This window comes from Pelophylax lessonae (genome assembly GCF_965119305.1).
Source record: "Pelophylax lessonae genome assembly, chromosome: 9".
Classification (NCBI taxonomy): Eukaryota; Metazoa; Chordata; class Amphibia; order Anura; family Ranidae; genus Pelophylax; species Pelophylax lessonae.
The window spans coordinates 59,690,075-59,702,584 of NC_138776.1; the positions used below are offsets into that span (position 1 = coordinate 59,690,075).

A 12,510-nucleotide genomic window follows, 5' to 3' on the forward strand; every position below is an offset into this window, starting at 1 on the left:
GGAAACTCTGTCTTCCCTTATCCAGTTGGACCTCTGGGGGGCCCAGGCTTTGCCCATCACAGTGGGTATACCCCCAAGAGGGCTCTGCAATATTTGGGAACCATAGAAATGAACCAAGGCCCTGGACTTGTATACCATGCTGCAGATAACTACACACATTAAGCTTCTTGCCAAGGTGAGCGCATAAGGCAGAATCCAAGTGGGCAAAGCAAATATTACAGGTCTGCCCCACAGTGGGGTCCAAGTATGGTCCGCAGGGTACAGCACTGAGGGTTAATCCAGAAACTGCTAGATAAACCCTCAGACCTTAATGGAAGTATCAGAAGAAATAAAAATGGTTAAAAAGGAAAAAAACCTCCAAAAAAGGAGAGGCGGTCCATCATCTAAGGACACTAGAAAAATATGGAGTCTCACGGTGTGGGGAAGGTTATATTAGCATGCAGTAAGGGCCACCTTAACAAAGTATCCAGAGTATAAACCATAGTCTATGAATAAAAATGTTGTGTACGGTATAGTTAAGATATGAACATTTAAAAGTGAATTGACTGTGCTCTAGTTGAGATGTTTGTCTCAGACACTTTTAATCCCTTATCCCCCATGGTGTACAGGTTAATTCAGTATTTACAGTGAATCATAAATCTAACACACCACTATCACTGAAGATATGTTTATCTTATGGATTTCCTCATCCTGGACTCAAGTTTGTGACAGGTACACATTAAATTCATGAATACAGAGACCGCTGAGGCTTGTCCTCCATACAGATGGTGTTTGCTCCAGAAGGATCATAGAAGTCATTGAAGAGTGTTTGTGGATTCCCAATCTTGTGTTACAGATGGAAAGGGAGAGGTGGACAAATGACACTGAATTCTGCTGTGTGTAACAATAATCAGCTAAAGCAATGACAGAGTATAAACTACAGGAAAAAAAAAAAATAACTACGTGGGAACCCTGCAGAGTCCCTTTCTAGTTATGTTATATATACACATTTCTATGTAAATATTGCACCATCTTACAGTGCAGTGCTGTGCACACTACATATATCCCATGTTGCTTTTGGTTTCCCATCTTTTCTTGGCCTCAAACCTAAAAATGAGAATACAAGAAGTGAAGACCATATCGGTAAACATACAGCCAATCCACATATAGAAAGATGCAGGGAGGTCACGATCTATCCACATGCCACATATTGAAAGACGGGGGGGGGGGGGTCACATTTTATCCACATGCCACAAACATAAAGACACATGGAGGGGTCACATTCTAACCACACATTGAAAGAATGGGGGGGGGGGGGGGTCACGTTCTGTCCACATGCCACATATTAAAAGACAGGGGTGGGGTTCACGTTTTATCCACATGCCACCTACAGAAAGACACACAGGGGAGGGTCACATTCTAACCACATATTGAAAGAATCCTCACCCCCAGGGCAGGTTCTTCTGCTTCTTCTTTGCTCCTTCCTGAGATGACTCCTGCTCTTCTCTGGCTTTTTTGTACTTGTGACAAGACGCAGCTTTGGTGATCTTTACAGCCAGCTAGAAAGGAAAGTCACACGATGAGTGAGCACAGAGCCGGAGACACAGACTTCACAACATATAAAAAAATAAAAACCAGATTGCAGATTAATCAAGAAAAATGCTGGGAATTGAAAGGACTCTAGTTTATAGTTGACCTTTGTAGAAAACAAAGACCTATCTTAATCAAAACACAGGTATTTGAAGTTAAAGTTCCCCTCAATCTGTGATCTAGGCAGTAGATGGGCTTCTTGAACTCCACACTGAACAAACTTTAAGCTTTAAGTGTCATTAAACCCATATCATATAAAACTGAATAAATGTTGTATTACATGCTGTTCATACTCAGTCACTATGAGATTCATTTTCTGTATTCTGGACAAAACCTGGTTGATCCTGCTGTTCTCTATTTCCCCCCTTTTGTCCATGTTCCCAATTCAGCTGGAGATGTTGCAGCTGTGGTGGCAACTCTGCACATGCTCAGTTTTCAGTGAGTTTCTATGCTGAGCATTTTCTCCCTGTCACATCTGAGCAGCCCATGTGAATACAGAGACACACATGTGGGCTTATACAACGTGGTAAATGACAGGCGACTCCTTCCTTCCTCCTCCATGCCCACTAACCAGCTAAACACAATGGGGGCAGGATATTACATGTAGATTAATGGAGGCTTCACCTCCCTCTTATTCCAAGACACAGGCTGGAGGGGTGTGACAAGGCCTGTGACTGGCAGGAGTCCGCCCACACCATGTTATTACCTAAAAGTAATAAAGTTTGATTTCAAATATATATTTGTATCACAATTTAAAACAGTTTATGGGTATTAGTGATTTTTACTCTGTATTCCAAAGGCTGTTTTTTTTTTTTAAACATTTGACCAGCAGCAGAGGACTAGAAGCTCCTCCTGTATACTTTTCCCTGCAAACAGGCTGGGAAAAAGCTATGTCAAGTGACCGCTGTATAATCCATTAGGAAAAGGGTACTTACGATTTTTTGTTTTATTAAAATAATCACAGTGCCATCACCCACATACAAAACTAGAAGGGACAGTGTAAATTAAACAGTGTGTTTAGGATCACTTTAACCACCTCCTTCCCAAGCCTATTCTGACACTTCGCTCCTACATGTAAAGATCTACTTTTTTTTTTGCTGGAAAATTACTTAGAACCCCCAAACATATATATATATACACATACATATATATATATATATATATATATACATATACACACACACACACACACACTATATATATATATATATATATATATATATATATATATATATATATATATATATATATATATACACACACATACATACATACATACATACATATACACATACACACACTTTTTTAGCAGAGACCCTATAGAATAAAATGGTGCGTGTTGCGATTTTTAGGTCACACATCACACATTTTTCAAATGGAATTGTTTTGGGGAAAAAACACTTTCACAAATTAAAAAAAACAAACAGAACAAAACAGTAAAGGTAGCCCAATTTTTTTGTATATTGTGAAAGATGAAGTTACACTTTATAATTGCATCTGCCCGTGGAATGGTGGCAAACTATGGTGATTAAAACTCTCCATAGGCGATGCTTTAGACGCCTTTACAGGTCACTAGTTTAGAGTTGCACAGCAGGTCTGCTGCTGGAATTATTGCTCTCACTCTGACATTAGCAACAATACCTCACATGTGGTGCGATCACTGTTTACATATGTGTGCAGGAGTAACATACGTTCGCATTTGCGTGTAAGCACGATGGGACAGGGGCGCTTTGAAATATTATATATATTTTTTTTTTTTTTTTACACTTTTTTTTGTACTAACTTTATTGCTATTACAAGGGATGAACAACATCCATTGGGACAGCATGGACTGTGACAGGTCCTCTTCATGGAGCGATCTAGGGTCTAATAGACCCAAAATCTCTCCTCTGGCCCCACATGCAGCTGATCAGACCGAGATTGATCAGATTATTATTATTATTATTATACAGGATTTATATAGCGCCAACAGTTTGCGCAGCGCTTTACAATGTGAAGGAAGACAATACAGTTCAAAACAGGAGGAACTAGAGGGCCCTGCTCGTTAGAGCTTACAATCTAGAAGGGATGGTCAAGTGAGACCAAAAGGCAATAACCGTGGGGGATGGGTTGATGGAGAAAATGGAGGTATATTTCTTAGGTGTGGGTAGGATAGGCTTCTCTGAAAAGGAGGGTTTTCAGAGATCGCCTAAAAGCTAATAGAGTGGGAGATAATCGGACAGATAAGGGTAAGGAGTTCCATAGGATTGGAGAGGCTCTGGAAAAGTCCTGGAGGCGAGCGTGGGAGGAGGTGATGAGTGAGCTAGAGAGCAGGAGGTTTTGAGAGGAACGAAGAGAGCGATTAGGTTGGTATTTTGAGATGAGGCTGGTGATGTAGCTGGGGGCTAGGCTGTGGATTGCTTTGTAAGATGTTGTAAGTATTTTGAATTTAATTCATTGAGTGAGCGGAAGCCAGTGGAGGGCTTGACAGAGAGGAGCAGCGGACACTGAGCGATTGGTGAGGTGGATGAGTCTGGCGCAGAGATGGCATTGGAAGCCGTGGGAGGCTATCAACTGACCTAGATAGGAGGTGTAGATTGAAAATAGGAGGGGTCCAAGAACAGAGCCTTGGGGGACTCCAACAGAGAAGGGGAGAGGAGAGGAGGAGGTAGAATTGTAGGTAACGCTAAAGGTGCGGTTAGATAAGTAGGAAGATAACCATTGAAGAGTACGGTCACGGAGACCAAAGGCATGGAGTTTTTTGAGGAGGAGGGGATGATCAACCGTATCAAAAGGCAGCAGAAAGGTCCAGAAGATTGGCTTCTTCTCTGGCCGCTGGTGGCCAGGTAAACAAAGGGGTAAAACCAGAAGTGACAAACTACTTGTCGCTACTGGTTTCCAGGGTTACAGAGAGAGGGGGGAACAACCTCATTTCTTCTGTGTCCGAGGCAGCCATTGCCGCATCGCTCCCGCCCTCCCCATGGGACCGGAGAGCCCTAGAGAGGCAGCGGGTGGGACCCCCTTCCCGCCACCTGCAGAAGTGATCAAGTGGCTAATTAGCCACACGGATCACTACTGCAAAAAAGAGAATCACTGGCTACAAACAATGATGCCTTTAGGTGCAGGCATCATCCCAGTATTACCACTGAAACCCAAGGACGTATGGGTGCGTCCATTTGGGGGAAGTAGTTAAAGACCAAAAGTTACACTACTAACTCAAAACTACATCTGTAAGAGTTCCCGCAATCAAAACACAAAAGAAAGACAATCTGCATTTCTTACATTGTCTTGATTGTAAGCTGTCCAAAAAAAAAAAAAAAAAAAAAGGCAGCAGGTTGGGACCTTCAATGGGTTTGCTGGACCTTGTGAAAATGTTTCTTCCTTTTCATGGCTTTCCCATGTATTGAGGCCCAGTTCATGAATATTGCTATTAAATCATAACCCTAAAGTTTAGGACTTGTCTGTCCATTGTATCATCAACTACATGTCTTTTTCATTTGCTGTTGACTGGTCTGTTGGGTTGCTAATTTTTGCCTGGCATACGAAGACCTTATACAGCTTTCATAATGCCCATTTCCTAAAGAAAAATCCTTTGAATACCTACAAGAGAAAGTCTCACCTCAGACTTTGAGACATAAAAAACTATTGTGAGCAGATGAAAACCCTAAATTTAACCCACAGTGACGAATGAGAAAAAGGACCCATCCTTCAGGTACCGGTAAATTGCTAAAGGTGTATCCCATTGGCTATCTGGTATAGGTCAAGAGGGTAGAGATAGCTCCTTATTATCCCTCTAAAAGAGGCATCACAGCCCCTCTCTGGTCGCTTCTTGACCTTTTGGGCAAGATTAAGTGAATCTGTGCTTAGCCAATTTCGGGAACGGAATGCCAGTGCCTCTTGTGTGGGGGGCGCCGGTTAGTAATTCCAGTCTTGTATCGAGTTGAAGGAAGTGCCTTTCTGGTAGGAATGAGGTTGCATTTGTCTGGCCAGGAGCTGAGAGGCGCAAGAAAATCCACGTGCCTTCAGAAGTGGCATTCCAGGGTTGCCAGAAAAAAAAACACTGACAGCGGTACACTATCAAAATATTTTTCACGGGCACTAGGTCATTCTATGCTTTCCTTGCACAAGCCTTTTGGCTAGTCCAGGGAAAATGTTTAAACTTGTCATTGGACCTGGCACTTTTTTAATTTCACCATTTATTACAGGCACTTGCACTACACATTTGTTCATTATTTATGTATGCATGGTGACTAAAGGCAGCAGGTTTTCGGGTCTGGCCAAATGTTGGTAGAGGGGGCTCCATGGTCTTTGGGGGTCTTTTTCCTCTCCCAAACTGAGAGTCCCTCTTCGTACCTTTAGGAGCCTGCTCGAGTGTGTTCAGTTTGAGGCCCTTCAAAAAAAAGAAAAAAAAAAACTGTCCTTCTCCACCTTTCTTTTACTCCAGGGGTGGCAAACTCAATTTTGTCACGGGCCGCATCCATGCTATAGTTGCCCTCAAAGAGTCATTGTATCTGGTGTGTATGCTATGAACAGAGTGCAGGGTTTAGGAGTGCGTTACATGCAGGGTTTAGGGGTGTACTATGCAGTGTGCAACCCCAAGGCTTCTGTGTTTCCAAGTGACAGTGGGGGGCGGGAGCAGATGGTTAGAGCCCGCAGGTGGCAGAATGAAGTTCTGCCACATTCCAGTTGCGAAACCAAGTGCGAGGGCCACATGACAAGGCCTGGTAGACTGAATTTGGTCCACAGGCCTTGTATTTGACATACGTGTTTTACTCTTTCAACTTATTTCACCACTACCTACCAGTATCAGTTACCAGATTAACATAGAATACCAACGACTTACCTGCTGTCAAGCCCATCACATTTTTTAACCCTCATCAGCAAGCGCAATGTCTCAACACCTTGTAGCACCACCCCTGCACCCTATGAGTACTTTTAATTCACAAAAAAATTGATTTCCTTACTTTACTTACAAGATTTTGTATAATGACTTTTGTAGTTTTACTTTTAACATTTAAACAAATTTCTTGTGAAAATAAATAAAGTAAATTTGTGCAGATAAGTTCACTTACAGCCAGATTCTTATCATAATGATGTATAATCTGTGATCTACAAATGCTATAAAAGATTAATTTTAGAGGAGACTGCCAGTAACTTAATGCAAAGTTTTCAGAAGAAAATTGGCACAAATTGCTGGATTCAAACTTGAATTGTATGTTTTCCTCCTGAAGCCGAAGGACATCCGGAAGCCGCACAAGCAGTTGAACCTGGCCCAGCCATGCAGCGTTTATTTGTTAATGGATGAGACAGAAATAAAGGGAAAATAGAGGGGGAAAAAAAATAATAAAAATCGCCATGTTGTTTGTCCCAAGTGCAGAAGCACAAACAGTGAATGGCGAGTGAAAGGAACAGACCGCTTCCCCTCCAGGGCTCGCACACTGCGGTCACATTACCTCTTCACCGGGAGAAAGGAAGCCGCAGCGTCTGGATATATCTACGCTCTCACAGAGCAGAGAGATACAAAGCATTATACAACCAAATTCTTTTGTAGAAAATCCTCAGCACTTTTCACACAGAACATCCAGTATTTTGCTGCATTTTAATTAAGGTGTCTAAACATTATCGCAGAGAGCTGGAAATTGGTCCGAGGCTGCGGAGAAGAAAACTAAGCTCTAAAGGCTTTTTATCACTATATTTCAGGAACCAAGGGTGTAAAATGTTCTAATTTGGGCTATATTAAAAGCCATAAAAGGTCTTTCAAAAAGATTAATGGTACTTTGCTTGGATATAAGATAAGGGCTTTAGCTGGTTTCAGAAGCTGGGCCTGGCTGTTCCCTCGAGGCGATCATCTTTACAGCCACTTAGAAGATTTGTGAAAGCAGCCGCGTAACCTCCAGCCAATACACAGCCGCAATGGAGAGTTTTCCTCTCTCTCCTTCTTTAAATTCCTTTCAATTTTACAGGTTTAAAGTGTGTAAATCATCTCGGACAGACACAATGGGTGCCGCTTGTAACATATCACGCCGCCACCTCCCCTTTCACATCCTGGGAAAATACACACACGGGATGTCACAGAAGATGTGTGGCACTTCAATGGGTCCAGGCTTGTCAATTATGCTTCAAAAATGACAAAATAGAAAAAGCAAACAAGAAGCATTTCAGAGGAATGTAAAGCTTGCTCGTACCCTGTTCAGACGCACAGTGACAGAGGCGATTAAACATTAGAAACACACAGCATGTAAGGGGACCTAGAGATCACATACCCAATAAAACACCTTCTGATGATCTAGTGGGGCAGCCCGGACATTTTCGGGCTCCTGGAACAAACATCCCAAACTCTGTCCGCAGATACAGTGGATATATGCCTTCAAAAATGAAGACATTCCTATTTTATTTTTATCAATATGTTTATTATGTCGACAGTTTCTGATTGTCTTAACTTGAGCTCAACATTAGTGTCAGCCGCGTTACCTTGGAGACGGCAAAGATCAAAGCGACAAAAAAAAAAAAAAAAAAAAGCTCTCAATTGTCTGATTAATCAAGTCAGCAAACAGCTTATTCCTTTTAGGCTGCACGCACGTATGAAAATGAGATTCCGGGAGCGCGGCTTTGTGCAGATTTGTTCATTCTTATCAGAACAAAGCCAGAGGCAGCCTATTTCACGGATCATTGGCACTGTCAGGCCCGGTGCACAGAATGGGTGACAGCCCCTTATTCTGAGGCTTGAGTAAAATTAGCAAAAAAGTCGGCACAAATTACCCCCTCATCTTTTTAGTAATATGACATTATTCATTTATTTTATTTTTTTATCCAATTTTCAATTTTTGTCACACTTTTGCTAAACCCCCCCCACCGCCATTATCCCCCACTACTCTAAAACTTCCACCAGCCCTTTACAATACAGCCTAAAACCTGGGGTATGTGGGAGGAACTGAGCAGCCTTCAGAGAGAAGAGGGCAGTCAGCACCCATCCTCAAGAGATGAACAAGCGGGTAGTCAGCACACCTCCTCCAGAGAGGCAGAAAGTGTCAGTGGGCACCCACCCTTTAGAGTCACAAGAGGGTAGTTAGATGCCACCCTCCAGAGAGACAGTAGAGGGCAGTCAACACCCATCCTAAAGAAGGCAGAAGAGGGTAGGACAATCAGTGCCCATTTTTCACAGAAGCAGAAGAGGGCAGTAAGCACCCATCCTCCAGAAACGCAGAAGAGGGCAGTTAACACCCATCCTCTAGGGAAGCAGAAGAGGACACTCAACACCCATACTCCAGAAAAAACAGCAGAAGGCAGTCATTACATATCCTTCAAAGAGATAAAAGAAGGTAGGTAGCACTTAGCCTCCAGACAGGCAGAAAAGGGCGGTCAGAGCACATCCTGCAAAGAAACAGAAGAGGGCATACAGTGTCCATCCTTCAGGTAAACAGGGCAATTGCCCAACCATTCTTCAGAAAGACAAAAGAGATCATTTAGCACCCATTCGGCAGGAAGTCTGATAAGGGTGGTCAGCGCTCATTCTTCAGAGAGCCAGGAAAGGGCAGTCCCTTCCTCCAGACATACAGAGAGGACACACTGCACCTACTCTTCAACAGGAAAAAGAGGCCAATCAAAACTTGTACTCTAGAGCAACAGAAGAGGGTAATCAGCACTCGCCAGGGAACCAAGTTGGAACCTATACTCCAAAAAATAGAAAAGGGCAGTCAGTGCCCACCTTCCAAAAAAAAAAGAAAATCAGAAGAGGACAGTTAGCACCCATCCTCCAGGTAGGCAGAAGAGGGTTGTCAGCCTTAAGGTAGAAGAGGCGATTTAAAACCGAGCAGTCAACACCCATCATCCAGGAAAGAGGCAGTCAGTTCCCATCCTCCAGAGGCAAAAGGCAGGTGTCAGTGTCCATCTTCAAAATAAGAAAAAAAATTCCAAAAAAGTGTAGTCACCACTTCTTCAATGGAGTTAGAAGAGGGCATTCAACACCCATCTTTGAGAAAACCAGGAGAAGGCAGTTGGCACTGAGACAGGCAAAAGGCAATCAGCACCCATCTTACTGAGCATTAACAGAAGGCAATCTCAAGAAACTTAAAAGAGGGCAGTCAGCACCCATTTTCCAGAGATATGGAAGAGGGAAGTTGGTGCACACCTTCCAGAAAAACAGCAGAGGGCAGGATGTTCCCACCATCAAGAGAGGCAGAAGGAGGCAATCAATGGCCCCACTCCTCCAAAGAGAAAGGGCAGTCGGCATCCATCCTCCTTGAAATCAGAAGAGGACAGTCAGCTCTCCAGAGAATTAGATGAGGGCAATGAGCAATTATTTTTCAGAGAGAAGAGGGCAGTCGTGCCCATCCACCAGGGATATAGGAGGGCAGTCAGTAGTCACTGCATACTCTCAGGAAGCACAGGCAAGGACAATCAGTGCCCACTCTCCACAGAGGCAAAAGGGGGCATTCAGTGCCCACCCTAAGGGCAGAAAAGTACAATCAGCTCCCAATCTCCAGAGAAAAAAGGACAGTTGGTGGCTATGTCCGCCCCCCATTCAGGTAGAGGAAAGTTAGTGCTAGCCCTCCAGACATTCAGAATTGGGCAGTCAAAGCACACCCTCCAAAAATAGCAGAGAGGGCAGTCACTTCCCATCCTCCCGAGAGGTAGAAGTGTACAGTCTGTGCTCACTCTTCAGGAGGGCAGTCAGCATCCATCTTTCAGAGTCAGAAGAGGGCTGACAAGACTATCTTCTGGGAAAAGGGTAGTCATAGTACCCATCCCCCTGGAAAGTCAGAAGAACAGTCAACACCCATCCTCCAGACATATAAAAAAAGGAGTCTACATCCACTCTTTATAGTGGAGGCAGGGAGTCAGCACCCGACCTCTAGAAAGTCAGAAAAAAGAAGTCTGATTACCAGAGACACGGAATATTTTATGGTGTGATTGCACACTCATAGCTCATGACAACTGCACCTCATTTTCAGTGACCTTTGTTTACGCCAAACTCTGCATCGTTTCCAAGAAGAGAATAATTAGGAGTGCACACGTACTGCTCACCTTCTTTGCTTGAAAAGGATGAGTAGAAAATTGCTTCGACACTGGATAGATCAGTAAAAGATTCCTCTGGTGAGCCAACAATGATCGAACCAATCCAGAAACGCCCACCACTACGGACGCATCTGCACACAACCAACAGATCCACGCGTGTGCTTCACTCGTCTCTCCATCATTCCACAAGAGTTTGGAGCACAATAACTGTGATGTTTTCAGCAATTTCTTTATCTCTCTTCTTCTAAGTAAGAAAGCTTATTAACACGCTTTGAACTTAAAATCACATTTACAATAATGTGCCATCAACAGTTTTATAAGCTAATTAGAAAAAAAAAGATTAATTAATGACTAGCCTGCTAATAAAATGGCAATCAGGAAGAAAGAAACCAAGGGTGCTAAGCTTCAACTACCACCAATTAAGAGCTAATTACAAACAAATTATATATGTGTTTTGCTGTGGGCTTTAATTTACTAAAATGGTTTTAATTAAAAGAGAAAACATGCTGATTAATTTGACTGCAGTACAGTATAAACCGAGCATTGTCTTGTGTTAATGAGTCTTGTAGAAGCCAAATCTGCCTGTGAAGCAGAAGCAACATGGAAACGGGAAGGAGTTCTTGTCTACATTATCAGATGTTGTTATTGCGCAATCAGAGGTCACATGACCCCAGCTATTTACCCCGGCAATTTACCAACACATATACCCCTGGATAGGACAGGGTAGGACCGCCACAGTACTACTGTTTATGCTTTGCTTGCGAGTGGAGAAAGAAATGTAAATCAGAAGGAGATGAAGCAAGTCCAGGACCCTACCCTCTCATAAAAGAAGTGACTTGCCCATGTTTTGATGGGTGTCAGTGCATACTCCATTGAATTATAAAATGCAGATTTCGTGTCCTGGAAATATGCTTATTTATACATGTAAAGAGTGCACAATGGACAGACATCTGTAATAACTAGCAATGGACGAATCTCCTTCATACAGGTGCGGACTCTAGAAATGCGCTGGCCGTGTGCAAGGACTCACCTCTTTGTCTGCACACTGTTCCGCTGGAAACCCCTGAACCGGCAGCTTGTAATCAGCATGTGTAATTAACCAAGCTTTACAGTGATAAATAAACAAACATTCGGCGTGGGATGTTTCAGACTCAATCGCTGATCCAGGGTGTTTGGTCAGGGGGGATAAAGCTTTGTGCACAGATTTACCGTTCAGATGCTTAATCTGGACCCCGGGCAAACAATGCACTGCTGTGTGCTGCGATAACACGCTACTCCTTAAACACTGACCCATGTGTAATCTGTCAGAGATGAGTCACACTGCCAAGTGAGGATCGGAGAGTTTGCAAGGTCACAGCGAGCGTCAAGAGGGTCGGGGCATCTCCTGGGCCCGAGTCAGGCCTGGTTAGCTGTCAAGCTGGCCATATGCTTCCAAGTCCCAAGGCGCAGAAGCCTGAGGATGGATCCATGACGAGCTAGGTTATTTGTTCCTCTGGCTCTTTTCCACCTCCATCAAAGCTGCAGCTTCCAAGATGCTATTTAAGGGCTTAGAAATGTTAGACATCAGAAATTAGTTTCACCTATTAGGACAGGAACCGGATTAGAGCAGCGTGGGAGCCTTGCCCCAGAGCAAAGGTTTTATCAGCCTGTTCCAGTTCTTGCATCTTCAGGAGGAAAATGACTCTGTTCAGCTCTTTTTCGCAGCACCCGTGTGTCTGTCAGAGGACACTGCCGGGTTGACTTGTTGGACATATGACCATTCTAAGCGTTTCTTAGAGTTTTTTTTCCCCATTATCAGGAGTGACTCAAAGTAAAACACATAGCCAGGATACCACCCTTCCCTATTGGGTTTCGCTTTCAAAATTTGGCGCAGTTGTTTTTAGTGCAGGTATAGTGCCAGGAATTTCAACACATGAACCTTGTACAAAAAAACAAAAGCTTTTACTG

The 12,510-nt window shown here is 43.3% G+C and overlaps 1 protein-coding gene across 1 annotated transcript in view; it reads right to left on the bottom strand.

Annotated features, from left to right (window-relative positions):
- Positions 1–612: 612 nt before the first annotated feature.
- The window catches only part of FAM204A (family with sequence similarity 204 member A), a 43,790-nt gene continuing 31,892 nt past the window's right edge, over positions 613–12,510 (bottom strand). The window contains exons 6-7 of the mRNA XM_082267561.1: positions 1,426–1,538; positions 613–1,086 (exon numbers count right to left, since the gene is read on the bottom strand). Coding sequence (XP_082123687.1) covers positions 1,035–1,086; positions 1,426–1,538 — 165 coding nt within the window. The 3' untranslated portion in view covers positions 613–1,034. The remainder of the gene's footprint in view (positions 1,087–1,425; positions 1,539–12,510) is intronic.